Genomic DNA, 18,331 nt, shown 5'->3' with positions numbered 1-18,331 from the left:
TATTAAAATACATACCCATTGTTTCATCACTGTTGGACTATTTGTCATTCTCTCCAACTTTTAAAAAATTTTTATTTTATATTGGACTATAGTGGATTTACAATGTTGTGTTAGTTTCAGGTGTACAGCAGAGTGATTCAGTTATACATATACATACATCTATTCTTTTTCAAAGTATTTTCCCATTTAGATTATTATAGAATATTGAGCAGAGTTCCCTGTGCTATACAGTAGGTCCTTGTTGGTTATCTGAGTTTGGGATTGACCTATATCTTCTCTCCAATTAAATGGTGAGCTTCCTAGAACAGGGTTTTGTTTTTTATCTTCATGACTTAAACATCTAGAACATTTATGCAATATTCATTCAACAAGCCTTCACTGAGTACTTGCTATGAACCAGCCACAGTCTGCCTCAACGCTCTTCTGTCCTACAGATTCCCTATAATAAGGGAAGAACACCTCAACACCAAAAAAAGGAAGTATTACCTCTCATTGTCTTGAGAATGACATCACCCTGCTACCCTAAGAGTCTCTGTGCTTCTGTGATGGGCTTTGATTGCCATTCTCCATCCCAGGGAGAGCTGCACTGTGATGGATTCGGTGTCTCACGAAGTCTGTGTGCCCTGGGCACCCCCTGTAATTTAAGCTGTCCTATGAAGAGACAACCAGAGAACTCAGGACATTTGCTGCAGCTGATTAGCGTTATAATACATGCAATATACGACTGTTGATGATGAATGCCACCAGCAGAGGGGAATGTTTGATATACCTCTCTGGGATTGCCTGATTTTTACTGCTACTTTTTAAGAACTCATATAAATCAGAGCCACCTCTTCTCATAAAATTGTTGAGATTTTTCTAATATTATTAAAATCTAATATGTCATTCAGTGATATTGGGAAAGAAAGAAATTATATTGGAGAAGTCAAGTGGATTTTGATGTTCCAATAGTTGTTTTCCTTATTCACGTCACCAGCACTGGGGACATGAAACATTTTCCAAAAAAAAGAAACCTTTTTTTTTTTTGCGGTATGCAGGCCTCTCACTGTTGTGGCCTCTCCCGTTGCGGAGCACAGGCTCCGGACGCGCAGGCTCAGCGGCCATGGCTCACGGGCCCAGCTGCTCAGCGGCATGTGGGATCTTCCCGGACCGGGGCACGAACCCGTGTCCCCTGCATCGGCAGGCGGACTCTCAACCACTGCGCCACCAGGAAAGCCCAAGAAACCACTTTTAGAAGCTACTTGCATTTGCAGACATTAATGGGTTCTTTTAATAGCCTGATTTCCCCCTATCTAAGATTATCCAGAACACTTGTGAAATATTTTGATATTTATAGTTGTAATACGCCAGTAATTTCAATCACTTAAACTCCCAGATGACATCACAGTAGTACTATCTCAAAATTAGGAATGTTTTACAAACTTTTTCTATTATACATGTTTTTATCATATACATGTATGTATTTCTATTATTCCTTTAACAGCTGTTCTACAGTCGGGGCTAGCGTAGCAAAATCAGCACCTAAGGTGTTATTTTTAAGCACACACAGTAGCCTATCTGGAAACATAATAGTATTATGAGTATTGTGATTTACATTCTCTGGGGAACAAAGGCAATAAACAGAGTCAGAATTTCATCATGGCCTAATGTAAAAAAGATAATCTTCTGCTGTATCATATACCCATATCAACATGCCTATAAAAGAAACATGTTTCTAGATAAAACACAGAACCCAAAGATAAACATATATATTTTTCTGAGTTAAGACTCATCTAGCTTAGCTGCATATTTTTACAAAAACCATCCTCGCAACCTGGAAAGCTGTACTTAGATACACAGTCAGACAGATATCAACATGCAGGGATCTTGAGGCATTAGGAAGAAAAAGTATGAAAATGCCCAAAAATATTATTTTGGCTACATAATTAAAAGAAGAAGATAACTTCTAGAATTTAAGTGGCAAGTTACACATTTTAAAATATTGTAATTATATTATTTCAAAGTCTAAAATAATAGTGCAACGAGCTGGAAGAAAAATCCTCACTGGAGTTTGAGACATTACAACTCTCCATAAGCAGAGCCCATTATGACTATCTTTGAGCATAACAGTTTCACACCAGGAATAGATCAAAGTAATGTAACAGCCTTGTGTATATAATTACAACCTTCCATCCTTTGAAGACAGTATAGTAGATGTGGGTGTGTACATGTACATGCATGTAAAGGCATGCTCTTTTGGAAAAAGAATTGGGCCAAAATTCTCTTGCTTAGGTTGTGTTGAGTTCCAGTTCTTTGGGTCCATTTTCTCCCCACACGTTAGCGGTCAAACACTTCCATTCCTGCTCCTTGTGAAGTCAGTTCGCCACTCTTCCAGTTAGAAACCATGAAGCTGTCTTTAATTCCTCCCTCTTCTTCATTCTCTGTACGTCTATCCATTCTTAGCATAGTCCTTTGCATGCAGTAAGCATTCGACAATTATGTCTTCAAATTACTTGCTATGGACATATTTTTACTTCCAAGTGTTCTAGCCTTTCCTTTTGTTCCTTATTTCTGCAGCGACCCTACTCATTCCACCCTAGTCAATTCACTGTAGTCCTAGGCACTCTATTCTTATTTACCATACAGGAAACTAGCTGCCACATTAATCTTCCTAAAGTATTACTCTATTGATCACCTTGAAAATCCCCAATAACCACTGCTACTTTAGTTTTCAAATCCTAATGCTATTTCCTTTTCTTAAGTGACTTTCTAACCTGAATCACCACAGAGTACTCATCAATACTTTCATTTTATACCACTAAAAAACCTATTTTCACCATCATTATCCACTACTAAGGTGCAGGGTTTTGGGGAGTTTTGGGGTTTTTTGGGAGGGTGGGGGGCGGGGGTTTGGCTGCACAGCATGGCTTGTGGGATCTTAGTTCTCCGACCAGGGACTGAACCCAGGCTGTGAGAGTACAGAGTCCTAACCACTGGACGGCCAGGGAATTTCCTAAGGTGCAGTTTTAACCACACCCTTTGATGTCCTCCCTGATGTATAGACTCTCCTCTCTTTATTCAGTTATTCAAATGCATCCTTCAATTTCCAACCCAAACCTACATCCTTCATTAAACCTTCCTAGTTTCTTCTTCAAGTACTTCATTTTTTTTCTGAACAATTACTGTCCTTAGTCTACCTTGCAACGTTCATTATTTAATTATATATTATTCTTAATTCCCTTCTAATTTTCCCTTAATTTCCTTCTGATTATTCTGGTCTGGTTTATCCAATTTGGTGGTTCAATTTTTAAAGGTAGGACAGGTTTTAACCACCATCTCTGAGCTCAGAAATCATGAATAATAGGCATAGAAGATATAGCTACTTATTTTGTCAATGCTATATACTGATTTTGATGCACTAAGTCAGAATACATCAGACAAAATAATTGAAAGAAAAGTAAAAACTACTTTTTCCTTCCAAGAAATCAGTGTCAATGATAAGCATCATATGTAAGTTATGGAAAACAGCAGGTGCATTAAGTTCAAATTCATCAATATGAATTTGAAAGCTCTTTAAGAAAATTTAGAAATTGCTTCAGTAGACTTTACCATTCTTGTTCTTCCCGTCACCAATTATTCTAGTAAGCTTTCTTAAAGGTGAGAAACCTGTATATTCTTATTAGTGGAAAATAATATGATTACATTTACAAGAAGACAAGCTAACAATTAGGAAAATTTGTTTCAATTAAGTTAGCTTTTTAAATGTATTCGATTTAGTATTAGGTTAAAATATCTCCATTCATTTAAAGTGAGATGGACACATTTTGTTTTCTGTAACTGACATTTTCATTGAGAAATAATCTCCTTCCTTTATCCATCCAAATCCCAACTGCTTAACCTTAGACATAGTAAGCACTCAAAAATTATTTCTTCAGATGACTTGCAATGAACACATTCTTACTTCCAAGTGTTTTTTCTCCTTATTCCTACAGCCACCCTAGTCATCCGGCCCTAGGACCCTTATTTAAAATATTATAAATAATAACAAGCACTTGTTACATATTGATCTACAGTGATTTTCCGGTGTTGTTTTGTTTGCTTAGGACAAGGTAATAGGTACAGACAGAGCCATAGTCTGTGACTCAATGGCAACAGCTCATATGTAAAAAGGCAGCATTTGCCAACCCTATTGTGTAATGCGACTCCTCAAGTGACTTCTCTGTTAATTTGCTAAATTTTAATTTATCTATCTATTTTCTTTTAGACAGTTTTTCTTTGTAACTTTTTTAAAGTCCATTATATTGCCGTAAACATCTTTGTTTGTATAGAACTCATTTCAACCTTGGATTAGTTCCTAGGATAAATTCTTAAAATGGCAATAACTGTTTCAAAGGAATAAAAATATCATCTCCTCACTGGGGGCTAACTAATATACTAACAATAAGCTAATTCCTTTCTGAAAGTGTGGTAACCGTGTATACATTTTCTATAACTTAGCATTCCTATTTTTTCCTTTTCCTTTTTAATTTCTGTTGCTGTTGGGTTAGGGTTAGGGCTTTGTTTCTCTGAGAATTTAAGAGGTTAAAATGGAGCTAGGGGGCTTCCCTGGTGGCGCAGTGGTTGAGAGTCCGCCTGCCGATGCAGGGGACACGGGTTCGTGCCCCAGTCCGGGAAGATCCCACATGCCGCGGAGCGGCTGGGCCCGTGAGCCATGGCCGCTGAGCCTGCGCGTCCGGAGCCTGTGCTCCGCAACGGGAGAGGCCACAACGGTGAGAGGCCCGCGTACCGCAAAAAAAAAAAAAAAAAAAAAAAAAATGAAGCTAGGGAACTTTTCAGCTAATTTATTTCTGCTGTTTCAAATTATGTTTAGCAGGATAATGTAGCTTATTTTACTTTGAAATATCCTTGAACCACAAATAATGGAGGCACTGTGTTGGCAGACGAGATTGTCTGGAATAGAAGAACCCAGTCACCGGATCTATATTACCTGGGTTCAGAGCCCAGCTCAGCCACTTATCAGTCCTGCAATCCCAAGAAAGCTATTGTGCTTAGGTCTTGGTGCTACCTTTTAAAACAGACACTGATAAACAGAGCAAACAAAATGGCAAGGGGTCTGGAAAACGTGTCGTAGAAAACAGTTGAGCAAATCAGCAATATTTAGTCTGGAGAAAAGATAACATGGTGGGGACACGATTGCTGACCTCAAATACCTGGAGAGCTGTCATGTGGAAGAAGGAGTAGATAGAATCCATTTCATGCCAGAAAAGAGAATAAATGGAAATGACAAGGAGGCAGTGTTCAGCTTTATGGAAAGATGGACTTTCTAATAATTACAGCTTTTCAGTGATAAACCCAGCTGCCACCTGGAGCAGCAAGCTTTCTGTCATTGGAGGATTTGTAGCTGTAACCAAATGACCATCTATCCTAGATGGTGAAAGTTAAATAATGACGTCTGGACAGGAAGGAAGGAGATGGGGAACGGAGCTTGGGGGACCTGGCAAAAGATAACAGGGCTGAGCGGGAGGGAGCAAATTGGGAACACTGCTTGAGATGCTAGGAGGTCACTGGCAGAACCAAGGCTGGCATCTTTCTAGGTCGGGGCTAGAAAATTGTTGGAAAATGGGGTCTAGAGATTGATTCATAAATAAAAAAGGAAAGAGAATATTTTTTGAAATATGTCAGTGACCTACCAATGAAATCATTCTCGAGGACTAATTCATCTTAAAAAATAATTTCTGAAAATAAATCTGTAATTGTTTCTCTGTTATAACCTTATAATTCTGTTTTGAAGCTATCAAAATAAACGTTTTTCCCCCTCTAGGAATGTGTGCACTATTCATTTCATATTAAAGTTAGATTTTTTTAAGTTTATTTACATGTATCCCTTAGATTCCTCTGTCTCACAGAACTTAATTCGTGTGAGTAGACGGGAGAAAGCACTCTATTTCAAAGAAGCTTTTGTAAAACTCCACATGGTATATTTCTAGGACACAGTGAGTACTTCGTTGGAAACCTACTAATAGGAGTCGAAAATAGAATTGCTGTAAGAAACCTACAGAAGTCATCCCATAAGATTTTGTTTTTAATTTAAATCCCAGGAAGAGAAGAGTTTTTCCCTTATTTGTTCTTTGTTTAGTTCTTCTGGGTTCCCCTGAGTGGTGGCCTCTTGTTTCAACTGTGCTTAAATTCCACTTCGTTCTGAGTTTTGTTTGAAAACCTACGGGTGGAAAATCCACAGCTATTCATGCCCTAGGATCACTGGCTTTAAAAAAAGATCTTAACAGGACACAGCCAAATATTGGGGAAAACTGTTTTTAAGGGCGTCAAGGCTTTTATGCTGAACCTCAGGCCACACTGAGTTCTTATTGCTGGCTCAGCTCAGGTCCCTGCAAAGCACAGTGACCCGGCCTCTCCTCTCTTCTCCCTCCTCCATCAGTCACTTTTCTCAACAAGGATTTTCACAACTGTGTGGATTGAGTACGTTTCCAATATGTAATCCAGTTATCCCCATTAGGAAAGCCCGTCAAAAGATAATGCTATCATGGACCACTTTCCCCTCTCTGCGGTGCTCAGTAAGCCTTTCACTGAATAAGAGAAACATACGCAGGTTTTGCCAAATGTGCTTACAAATGTTTTTTCATGGCATATTTCAGAATGTAAAAGAAAGAACAAACTAGCAGTAGTCAGATGACTTGAATTGTAATTCATGTAATTTATTTTTCATTTCATCAAATTTATTTAATTCTAATGTCATTAATTGCGTGAACTTGAAAAAAAAAAAAACCTCACTGAACCCAGCTATGTCTCAATTTTCTCAGTTACAAAATGGTACTATTGATACTTAACCTGCTACAATGTGCAGTGGTTGTTTCGCTCCCTGGAATTGGAGCTCCTTTCTTCTAAGTGAGAAATTCCCACAGTGCGAATCTTAGTGGTAAGGAGAGTTACTCAACACCAGGAGGCCAAAAAGCGCAGACACACACTCTCCCCGTGCCCTTGGCAGGCAGAATGTGGGCCCGAGACTTAAGCTGGAAAAATCCATGCCTGCCTGGATGTTTGAATTTACAGTGACAGAGAGAGAGAGAATTCATTTGGTCCGTGGCTGCCGTGACCTCGAGTTCAAGAGTGGCAGAGGTGATGTTTACCGAGCTGCTGCCTCATACCCAGTGTTGGCCGTAGTGGAGGAGTCGCCTGCAGGGTCCACTGTCCAGCGGTGGCTGCAGTGGCATCCCCACAAGACCGTTGCCGAGCAGGACTTCGCTTCTGGTTGCCTAGGCTTTTCGGTTCATGTTCACTTTTCTGAGCCTTCTGCTATTGCCTTCCCAGATATGAGAGCAATCCAATATCTTTTCATTTCTTTTTTGCTTAATTCTCTTCTGCTTGCTACTAAGAAAACTGAATAATATACCTGGCTACCTCCCAAAGGTGTTGTGAAATCTGGCTGAGTTGTTTCAAGTTGTTTCAATCTGGCTTGGAAAAGAATAAAATGTGATCTAATTTCATGTAATAGGTGTTTATTAATGTCTTTATGGAGGTAAAGGATGAGCAAATATTCATCAGGCTGTGTGCTCAAGATGCTTTCAAAATAGTGATGGGCACAAGAACACAATGACAATACCACAACATACAGTAACATTGGTTTCAGGTGAGAAACGCAAGCAAAGGCCTGTGGTGCAGGGGGAAGAGGATGGAGAAAGAGTCAAACACATGTAGCGTGTACTAAGTTGAGTAGATGAGCAAAGATTCCATGGGAGAGGGAATATTTGACATCAGCTTTAAAGGTTGAATTGGAGCTTAAAAGAGGATACAGACACTGGCTTTGCAGTTGGAGCTAGGACTCTCTTTTCCTCTCCAGCTCTACACCCAGATCTCAACCTCCTTGGTTCAGTTTCCTCACCTACGAAAGGAGGAAGTTATGGTATTATAAATGGTCTATAAGGTTCTTGTAGTTCTTAAATTTCTGATAGACTCCCGTGGGCAGAGAAGGAGAACATTGCAGGTAGAAGGAGCATGGTGGGCTAAAAAGTGAAGGTTAAAAAGGTGAGATGAGCAAAGATCTAGAAGGAAGACAGCACGTTCAATCCCCAGACAATGTATAGTTTAGCATAAAATATAAAGATGAAGACAGTGTGTTTTACTTGACAGACAATGGGAAGCCAGAAGAGATTATAGCAAAATGCTGTGATCAAAGATGAACTTTTTTTCTGGAGAGATGCATAGAATGACAGATACAACAGTAAGGAGACTGGAATTTGAAGGAAGTTAAAACAAAAATAATGTTGAACTGAACTAGGATGATGCCAGACAGGACTGGGAAGAGAGGACAGTTGTGAATGACATTGTGGAGATAGATTCTCTCCAGCTTAATGACTCCAGAGAATGAGGGAAGTCGTGGTCAAGAAAACTTGCAGGGCGAACGTCACCCGATAGAAGGTTTATAAATCTGTTTGGTAAGGAAGTTGAAATAGTAGATTCAGAAGATTCAAAAGATTCAGAAAGAGCGAGATGTGTGCATAGTTTGAGGGGGTATTGCTACTGAGGGAGACTGTTTTCTACAAAATAGGAAAAATTAAGCAAGATTTTAAGCAAAGATGAAACAACTAGGAAGATTGGAAGTCCAAGCAAGAGAGGAAAACTGATAGAACAATTAATAGATATAATTAGGATATATTATTTGTTATAATCACAATCAAATGTTTCACTTTCACTAATAAGATACTAAGAAATAACTTCAGAAAATGAGATGAGAACCAAAGAGAAACTAAGCGTTTGCTATCTTTACTTCATAAAAATTTGGAATATATCTCTATCTATCTATACCTATATATTTTTAGATATAGAAAGGTATTTGAAAACAGTGATCATTTTTCTTTATTTCAACTTTGCATATATGCATATACATAATACATATACATTTTGTTATTTCATCTTTCCTATAGCTTCATGAGGAAAGTCAAGGTGGTATTTTCACCTTCCTTCTCTCCTCTCCAATCACATTGTTAGAAACGGAGACAGTGACTTGTCCACAGCTCCAAGCAAGTAAGTGGAAAAGCCAACTTCAAAGCAGAGTTTTCTGACTTCTAGTCCAGTGTTCTTTCTTTTTCCACATAGTAGACCCCCATCTGAACATAGCTTCGTCTGGAAAATCTGGGTATTTATGACACTATTTGTATCACCTTATGATAGATCCATCTTGAAAATTTACCTATCCTCATAATGAATTTTAATTTAGTTTTGTATTGCCAGATTTTAATTTTGATTTTCTTGTTGATTAAAAACTATAGCCACTTAATGATGTTGTATGTAAACTGCCCATGTCAATGAATACAAACATTGTCATACAATCGAAAAAGGAACAATCGATTCATTGGCAAAGCGCACAAGCTAGGAGTTCTAAGTTTTCTAACCTAGTAGTAGTGACTTATTTTTTATTAACAGAGTCAGTCTTTCTGGCAAGAATGAAAACTATTGCTTCTGAGCACAGAACGTAAGGAAGGAAAATGGCGGGTCATCCATAAATTTGGTCTTATGGCACCAAATACCAAAACCCAAAGGGTAACCAAAGGGGAATTTGTCCACAAAGACTGAGTCCCTTGTTTTATAGTTGAGGAGACTGTAGTTGCAAAACAAAGGGAACTGCTGCAAGTCACACAGTGGGTGTCAGAGCCAAGGCTGGAACCCAGCTCTTGGTCAATCAGCGCAGGGCTGTTTACCCCTTCAGCCCTGCTCTGAAATCAGTTAAGTTTGGATTTATAGGAAGCCATGGTTTTGAAGCTATCCAAGAATAAAATTCTATTGAGAACGATGACAGATTTTTGACATAAAGCTTCAATCACTCATCTGTAAGTATTTTTAAGGCGCCTATGAGGCAATCTCTATTGGAGTCTTTTGAGCCAGTAGAGGAACATAACATGTGAAATAAACCCTGAAGTGGCACTGTAACAATCAAAATGTAACCAGGTGTATCTTTAGCTCCAGTCTTACTTTAGAGTACCAAACCCATTGTCCAGTTTCTACATGAATATCTTGCCTGCATCTTAAATTCATCACATTACCTCTTTTATTTCAGGGCACAAATCCTCTGGTGCTTAACCTTAGGTCAGAAGTCATTTGAGTTTTAACGATCAATAAATTTAGCTTTAAGTTGATTTGAGGAGACATTCTGGTGTGTTTTTCATAGAGTAAACAAATTTAAGAATTTATTATAGAGGATATTTTCCCCAGAATATATACAGCAATTGTCTAAAAGCTTAAAAAGGTAAGAACTGAAGAATTAAGCTCAGATTTTAAAAAATTACAAGCTTGTCAACTTATTTTATCTCTTGTAATATTGTGAATGTTGGCCATAAAGTATCCTTGCTAATTTAAGTATAGAAATATTTTAACACTGAGCCATTTATCTTAATGTGAGATCATTACCACCAATAATATTTGCTTTCAGATGAGAATTTAATATTTCACTGTTATATCAACGATCATCAATGCAAAATATATTTAAGCAAATGACAGTATGTGTTACCTTCGATGTAATTTTAAAAACCCAAATAACTAAGACATTTACCAAAAAATAATAATAATTCCTAGGAATCATTCCATCACTTCAGTCAAGGCAGGCTAAATTAAAAAGTCAGAAAAGATTATAATTTACTGATTTCCTTAGGCTACTTGAAAATACATGTGGACCTCTATTCTTCTTCCCATGAAACAAAATATTGAACTCTGCCCTTCGGGCATACTGCCATACCTCAGATGCTGATCTTATCATTGCTTGCAAGTCAAACAGAGTTGGACTTTAAAAGGAAGAAAGGAAATGCCTGGAGCCATTGGGAAGCATCAGGGGTCAGGATGATGGTCTCATTCTGGTCAGAACATACCCAGAGTCACAATGCCTGAATAAGGATGACTTGGCTTCCAGCTGACGTTTTTCAATCAAGACACATAACCAGAATTTGAAATACAATATATAAAGAACCATATTCTGAAATTGATGTCCTATTTCGCTTGGCATCTTCCCATTTATTTGTGAATAGGACATAATAGATGTGTTCCTTGTCACTACAATTTGAATTCTGTATGTAATAGTAAATAAGCATACTAAATTAGACAATAATAATGCCCAAAGCAGATTGGAAATTGACGAAGAGTTGGTTGGGGATTTTCTCATACATTTAAAAGATTGGTCACATCCCTTCTGTGTTCCTGGATATTCGTTTTGTACTAAATTGTGAAATGTATGTATCAATTGTAAGCGGGAGTTCAAAGTTCCCTAAAAGTACAATATGTATAGAATAAGCTGAAATATATTCAATTAACTAAATGTTATTTGTTTGGGTAAGTGGCTCACTTAAAATTAGTCTCTCTCTCCCTCTCGACTCCCAGGGTCAGACACTGCCCAGCGGGCTTCCTGGAGCCGTCTCTGATTATCACTCAGCACTACTTATGCACAGAGGTGATGCTGTGGCCTTGAAAATAGCTCTCAATGCTTCAGGCAGGGATCAAAACCCTAAACTGGGGGAGCTCAGGAGAAAGACACAAAAGGTTTAAAGGGATAAATGCTTCTCACTGCAATGTACCCGCGTATGCATCTTATATCTTCAATTTAGACTGAAATGTAAAAGGGAATAACACTGTCTTACACTCCTTTCCCCCCCCCCCAAATCTAAAATACCTTTAAGCAGGAAAAGGGCAAGATGACCATTATTTCGATTTTATATTCCAATTAATTATCTGATTTGTATTATCGGAGAGAAAAGAACATGACCCAAAATAAAACATTTTGCTCAGGATAACCAAGACTGCTTAAAGAACTAATCTAAAATGGTAGAGTATTCATGGTGAGGGTTTGGGGGTGGGGGGAAGCAGTTAGAAAACCTTTCGGAAAGGGAATCTACACACTTCTGAAACCCGACAAACACAAGGGGGCAGGCAGAGCTCGAGTCTGACTTGGAAACCTGCTGACTGAGGGTAGCTAGCCTGTTTTAGTTCGCCCTCAGGATATTTATCAATTCTCCTGGCAGGTCAAGAAATGTGATTCTGACACGCGGGTCTAGTTAGTACTTGGTCTAATTACTGCGAAGAGAACAGGAACGTCTCTAGTGACCACTACCTCCACAGCGGCGGCTTTGGAAGAGCCAGGGGGCTACATACCCTGGAACGTATCCTCTGCTGCGACTCTCTCGATTCCGCTCTGAGGGCATTTCTCACGCATTCCAAGCGCCCCTTTTTCCTTTTCCTCTGAAATTTGGTCGCAAAGGAGGGGCTTGTTAAAATCTCTCCAATCCGAGAACTGTAGTCATTGTAATTTACGAGGAGACAGCGAGGGGCGGGGGCGAGGGGAGGCGCAAACTGCTCTAGACGGGCTTTTAATTCCAGCTTTCCTTCTTATGCGCAAAGGCCCCAGAGTTTCTCCCTAAACTGCTCTGGGTTTTGATTCACACTCAAGCCACGTTGCGTCTAACTTTCCTCTCGGGTTTGTTTGCAAGTTACAGTGAGACATAAGCATTCCCTGCGCGGGATCCCATTGAATTGGGGGGATGGGAGCTAAAACGGGGGTATTGCTGGATCGCAGGCAGCTGGAAAAGTTGAATCTAGCTCGGCGGCGTGTTCCGGCTCTGGGGCTGGAGAGCCGCAACCCCATCAGTGCAGTGCGGAGCTAGCGCCCTCACTTCCAGGACAACGCGTCGCGCGTTCTACCTCCTCCCCTCCGCGCGGTTTCCCGGCCTCCGCCCCTAGGAGCTGATTGGCAGAAGTCGCAACCCAACCCTCGTCTCGGGGCCTCCTCCCGGGACCGACGATTGGCCTCATGGGAGGACTGGAGTAAGGGGGTGCGAGGGGAGGGATTTCCCTCAAAGCTCAGGGTCCCGGGCCCTGGGAGGGAGGAGTGCCGGGACTCAGTTCTCCGCTCGACTGAGCCGCGAGCCGCGGAGCTGGACCGGCCGGGACGGTTTAGCCTCCCCGGCAGCTCCGGGGACCGTGCCGAGCCTCTTTCCCATCCCTCTGGTCCAGCCTCGGCTACAGCAGGAACCCCCGGGCGCCGTGCGGAGTTCCTGGCACTTTCCGGAGGGCTCTCTTACCACCTGCCCCGGACTGGGACTGACTGCGCTCTCAGGGCGACCCGTCCGAGCCCTAACATCCGGACCATGCACGCAGCCCGGACCCCCGGGATCACTGCCCGCGCGCGCCACGCAGCTAACCCCACCACCTCTCAGCTGTTGCCTCCGCCGCCGCCCCGGCTGGTGCTGCTGTTTTTGCTTCTCCTGTCACTGGTAAGCCGCGTCCGGGCACAGCCCCCTGACCCCGGCCGGGCGTTGCTGTCCCCGGATCTCGCGGGCGTTGCAGGAGTCCCCTCCGAAGAGGCCATAGTGCCGGCGAACCGCGGGCTCCGGGTGCCCTTCGGCCGTGAGGTCTGGCTGGATCCGTTGCAGGACCTGGTGCTGCAGGTGCAGCCGGGGGATCGCTGCGTAGTGACCGTGCTAGACAACGATGCGCTGGCCCAGCGGCCCGGCCGTCTGAGTCCCAAGCGCTTCCCGTGCAACTTCGGCGCTGGCGAGGTGCGCTACTCGCACCTGGGCGCGCGCAGCCCGTCGCGGGATCGGGTCCGGCTGCAGCTCCGCTACGACGCGCCGGGAGGGGCGGCAGTGCTACCCTTGGTGCTGGAGGTGGAGGTAGTCTTCACCCAACTGGAGGTTGTAACTCGGAACTTGCCCCTGGTCGTGGAGGAGCTGCTGGGCACCAGCAATGCCCTGGACGCTCGGACCTTGGAATTCGCCTACCAGCCCGAGGCTGAAGAGTGTCGCGTGGGCATCCTTTCGGGCTTGGGCGCGCTGCCTCGCTACGGGGAACTCCTTCACTACCCGTCAGTCCCGGGACGTGCCAGCGAGGCGGGCACCCAGGAGCCGCTCCTGATGGACTGCAAAGCTTTCCAGGAGCTAGGCGTGCGCTACCGCCACACGGCCCCCAGTCGTTCTCCAAACAGGGACTGGGTGCCCATGGTGGTGGAGCTGCGCTCACGAGGGTCTCCTGTGGGCAGCCCTGCTTTGAAACGCGAGCACTTCCAAGTATTGGTGAGAATCCGAGGAGGGGCTGAGAACACTGCACCCAAGCCCAGCTTTGTGGCCATGATGATGATGGAGGTGGACCAGTTTGTACTGACCGCCCTGACGCCAGACATGTTGGCCGCCGAGGATGCTGAGTCTACCCCGGACTTGTTGATCTTCAACCTCACCTCTCCTTTCCAGCCTGGCCAGGGCTACCTGGTGAGCACTGATGATCGCAGCCTGCCCCTCTCCTCTTTCACTCAGAGGGATTTGCACCTCCTGAAGATTGCCTATCAGCCCCCCGCTGAGGACTCCGACCAGGAGCGTCTCTTTGAACTGGAGCTGGAGGTAGTGGACCCAGAAGGAGCAGCTTCAGAGCCTTTTGCCTTCATGGTGGTGGTGAAGCCCATGAACACACTGGCTCCAGTGGTCACACGGAACACTGGGCTCATTCTCTATGAGGGCCAGTCTCGGCCCCTCACCGGCCCTGCAGGCAGTGGACCACAGAACCTGGTCATCAGTGATGAGGATGACCTAGAGGCAGTACAGCTGGAGGTGGTGGCTGGCCTCCGGCATGGTCGCCTTGCCCTTCTGGGTGCCTCAAGTGGCAACCCTGCCCCTAAGACATTTACGGTAGCTGAGCTGGCAGCCGGCCAAGTGGTCTACCACCACGATGACAAAGATGGCTCCCTAAGTGACAACCTCGTGCTTCGAATGGTGGACGGAGGGCGCAGACACCAGGTGCAGTTCCTGTTCCCTGTCACCTTAGTGCCTGTGGATGACCAGCCGCCAGTCCTCAATGCCAACACGGGGCTGACACTGGCAGAGGGTGAAACCGTGCCCATCCTGCCCCAAGCTCTAAGCGCAGCTGACATGGACTCAGATGACTGTCTGCTGCTTTTTGTGCTAGAGTCGCCCTCCTCAACTACGGGGCATCTGCTTCTCCGTCAAACCCATCCTCCCCAGGAGGAAGAGATGCTGATCGGGGGCCCTTGGAGAAAACAGGGGGTGTTCTATGAGAAGACGGTGACAGAGTGGCAGCAGCGAGACATAACGGAGGGGAGGCTTTTCTACAGACACACTGGGCCTCACAGTCCTGGGCCAGTCATGGACCAGTTCACATTTCGAGTCCAGGATAACCATGACCCCCCTAACAGGTCTGGGCCACAGAGGTTTGTGATACGCGTTCATCCCGTGGATCGCCTCCCTCCAGAGCTGGGCGGCGGCTGCCCCCTTCGGATGGTGGTACAGGAATCCCAGCTCACGCCGCTGAGGAAGAAGTGGCTGCACTACACTGACCTGGACACAGACGACCGAGAACTACGCTACACGGTGACACAGCCCCCAATGGACACAGATACAAACCACTCACCAGCCCCACTGGGAACCTTGGTCCTGATGGACAACCCTTCAGCGGTGGTGGCCCATTTTACACAAGCCCAGGTCAACCACCATAAAATTGCTTACAGACCTCCAGATCAAGAACTGGGAGTGGCTGCCCGAGTGGCCCAGTTCCAATTCCAGGTGGAGGACCGAGCTGGGAATGTGGCTCCAGGCACTTTCACCTTTTACTTGCAGCCAGTGGACAACCAGCCACCTGAGATCCTCAACACTGGCTTCACTATTCAGGAAAAGGGCCACCACATCCTGAGGGAGACTGAGTTGAGTGTGAATGATATAGACACTGATGTGGCCCACATCACTTTCACTCTCACCCAGGCACCCAAACATGGCCACATGAGGATGTCTGGACAGATACTGAGTGTGGATGGGATTTTCCACTTAGAGGACATAAAACAGGGTCGGATTTCCTATGCCCACAATGGGGATGAATCTCTGACTGATAGTTGCTCCTTGGAGGTCAGCGACAGACACCATGTGGTGCCCATCACTCTCAGAGTGAATGTCCGGCCAGTGGATGATGAGGTGCCCATGCTCAGCCTTCCTGCAGGCACGCTGGGGTCCTATCTAGATGTTCTAGAAAATGGGGCTACTGAAATCACTGCCAGTGTTATCAAGGGGACCGATGAAGACACTGATGATTTGATGTTGACTTTCCTCTTGGAAGATCCACCCTTATGTGGAGAAATCCTGGTCAACGGAGTTCCAGCAGAGCAGTTTACCCAAAGGGACATCTTGGAGGGCTCAGTCGTTTACGCCCACACTAGCGGGGAGATAGGTCTATTGCCCAAGGAGGACTCTTTCAACCTGAGTCTGTCAGATATGTCTCAAGAATGGAGAATAGGTGGTAATACTATCCAAGGAGTTACCGTGTGGGTGACCATCCTCCCTGTTGACAGCCAGGCCCCAGAAATTTCTGTAGGTGAACGGTTTATAGTGATGGAAGGTGATAAAAGTGTTATAACCTCAATGCACATAAGTGCTGAAGATACTGATTCCCTCACTGATGACATCTTGTGCACCATAGTTATTCAGCCTACCTCAGGTTACGTGGAGAACATCTCTCCAGCCCCAGGCTCTGAAAAATCAAGAGCAGGAACTGCCATAAGTGCTTTCACTCTGAAAGATCTCAGGCAGGGTCATATAAACTACGTCCAGAGTGTCCATAAAGGAGTAGAACCGGTGGAAGACAGATTTATATTTCGTTGTTCTGATGGCATTAACTTTTCAGAGAGACATTTTTTCCCCATCATAATCATTCCCACCAATGATGAACAGCCAGAAATCTTTGTGAGAGAATTTATGGTGATGGAAGGCATGAGTCTGGTGGTCGATACGCCCATCCTCAATGCTGCTGATGTGGATGTTCCCCCAGATGATTTAACTTTCACTGTTACCAAGTTTCCTACCCACGGTCACATCATGAACCAGCTGATAAATGGCACGGTTTTGGTTGAAAGCTTCACCTTGGACCAGATCATAGAGAGTTCCAGCATTATTTATGAGCACGATGACTCAGAGACTCAGGAAGACAGTTTCATGATTAAACTAACGGATGGTAAGCACTCTGTGGAAAAGATGGTCATCATTATGATTATCCCCGTTGATGATGAGACCCCCAGAATGGCCATCAATAATGGACTGGAAATAGAAATTGGGGAAACCAAAATTATCAACAACAAAATATTAATGGCAACTGATTTAGATTCTGAAGACGAATCCTTGGTTTATATTATTCGTTATGGGCCAGGACATGGCTTATTACAGAGACAAAAACCTATAGGTGTCTTTGAAAATATCACACTGGGCATGAATTTTACCCAGGATGAAGTGGACAGGAACTTAATTCAGTACGTCCATTTTGGGCAAGAGGGCATTCGGGATCTAATTAAATTTGATGTGACTGATGGAATAAATGCCCTTATAGATCGTTACTTTTATGTGTCTGTTGGGAGCCTTGACATTGTCTTCCCTGATGTGATAAGTAAGGGAGTGTCTTTGAAAGAAGGTGGTAAGGTCACCCTCACAACAGACCTACTAAGCACTAGTGACTTGAACAGTCCTGATGAAAACTTAGTTTTTACCATCACCAGGGCTCCCATGAGAGGTCACTTAGAATGCACAGACCAACCTGGAGTAGCCATCACATCTTTCACTCAGCTCCAACTGGCTGGCAACAAAATCTACTACATCCACACAGCTGACGATGAGGTGAAGATGGACAGCTTTGAGTTTCAAGTCACTGACGGACGTAACCCCGTCTTCCGGACATTCCGTATCTCCATCAGTGATGTGGACAACAAAAAGCCAGTGGTCACCATCCATAACCTGGTTGTCAGCGAAGGAGAAAACAAGCTGATTACTCCCTTTGAACTCACTGTGGAAGATAGAGATACTCCAGACAAACTCTTGAAATTCACTGTCACCCAGGTGCCTGTTCATGGTCAACTCCTATTCAACAATACCAGACCCGCCATGATTTTTACCAAGCAAGACTTGAATGAAAACTTAATCAGCTACAGACATGATGGCAGCGAGTCAAGGGAAGACAGCTTCTCCTTCATGGTGACTGATGGTTCCCACACAGAGTTCTATGTTTTCCCTGATACAGTATTTGAAACAAGAAGACCCCAAGTGATGAAGATCCAGATCTTAGCTGTTGACAATAGTGTCCCCCAAATTGCAGTGAACAAAGGGGCTTCGACACTTCGCCCTCTGGCCACAGGCCACTTGGGGTTCATGATCACAAGAAAAGTATTGAAAGTGGAGGACAGAGACAGCTTACGTTTTTCTCTTAGGTTTATTGTGACGGAGGCCCCTCGACATGGATATCTCCTCAACCTGGGCCAAGGCAACCACAGTGTGACTCAGTTTACACAAGGTATGGTTCACTTTTCTTTCTTTAGAATCAAAGG

The 18,331-nt window shown here is 43.8% G+C and overlaps 1 protein-coding gene across 1 annotated transcript in view; it reads left to right on the top strand.

Annotated features, from left to right (window-relative positions):
* Positions 1-12,770: 12,770 nt before the first annotated feature.
* Positions 12,771-18,331, top strand: part of FREM2 (FRAS1 related extracellular matrix 2) — a 160,282-nt gene continuing 154,721 nt past the window's right edge. The window contains exon 1 of the mRNA XM_067713219.1: positions 12,771-18,297. Coding sequence (XP_067569320.1) covers positions 13,119-18,297 — 5,179 coding nt within the window. The 5' untranslated portion in view covers positions 12,771-13,118. The remainder of the gene's footprint in view (positions 18,298-18,331) is intronic.

This window comes from Pseudorca crassidens, chromosome 18 (genome assembly GCF_039906515.1).
Source record: "Pseudorca crassidens isolate mPseCra1 chromosome 18, mPseCra1.hap1, whole genome shotgun sequence".
Classification (NCBI taxonomy): domain Eukaryota; kingdom Metazoa; phylum Chordata; class Mammalia; order Artiodactyla; family Delphinidae; genus Pseudorca; species Pseudorca crassidens.
Note: the sequence above shows the minus strand (reverse complement) of the source record. Positions and strands in the feature narration are given on the sequence as shown.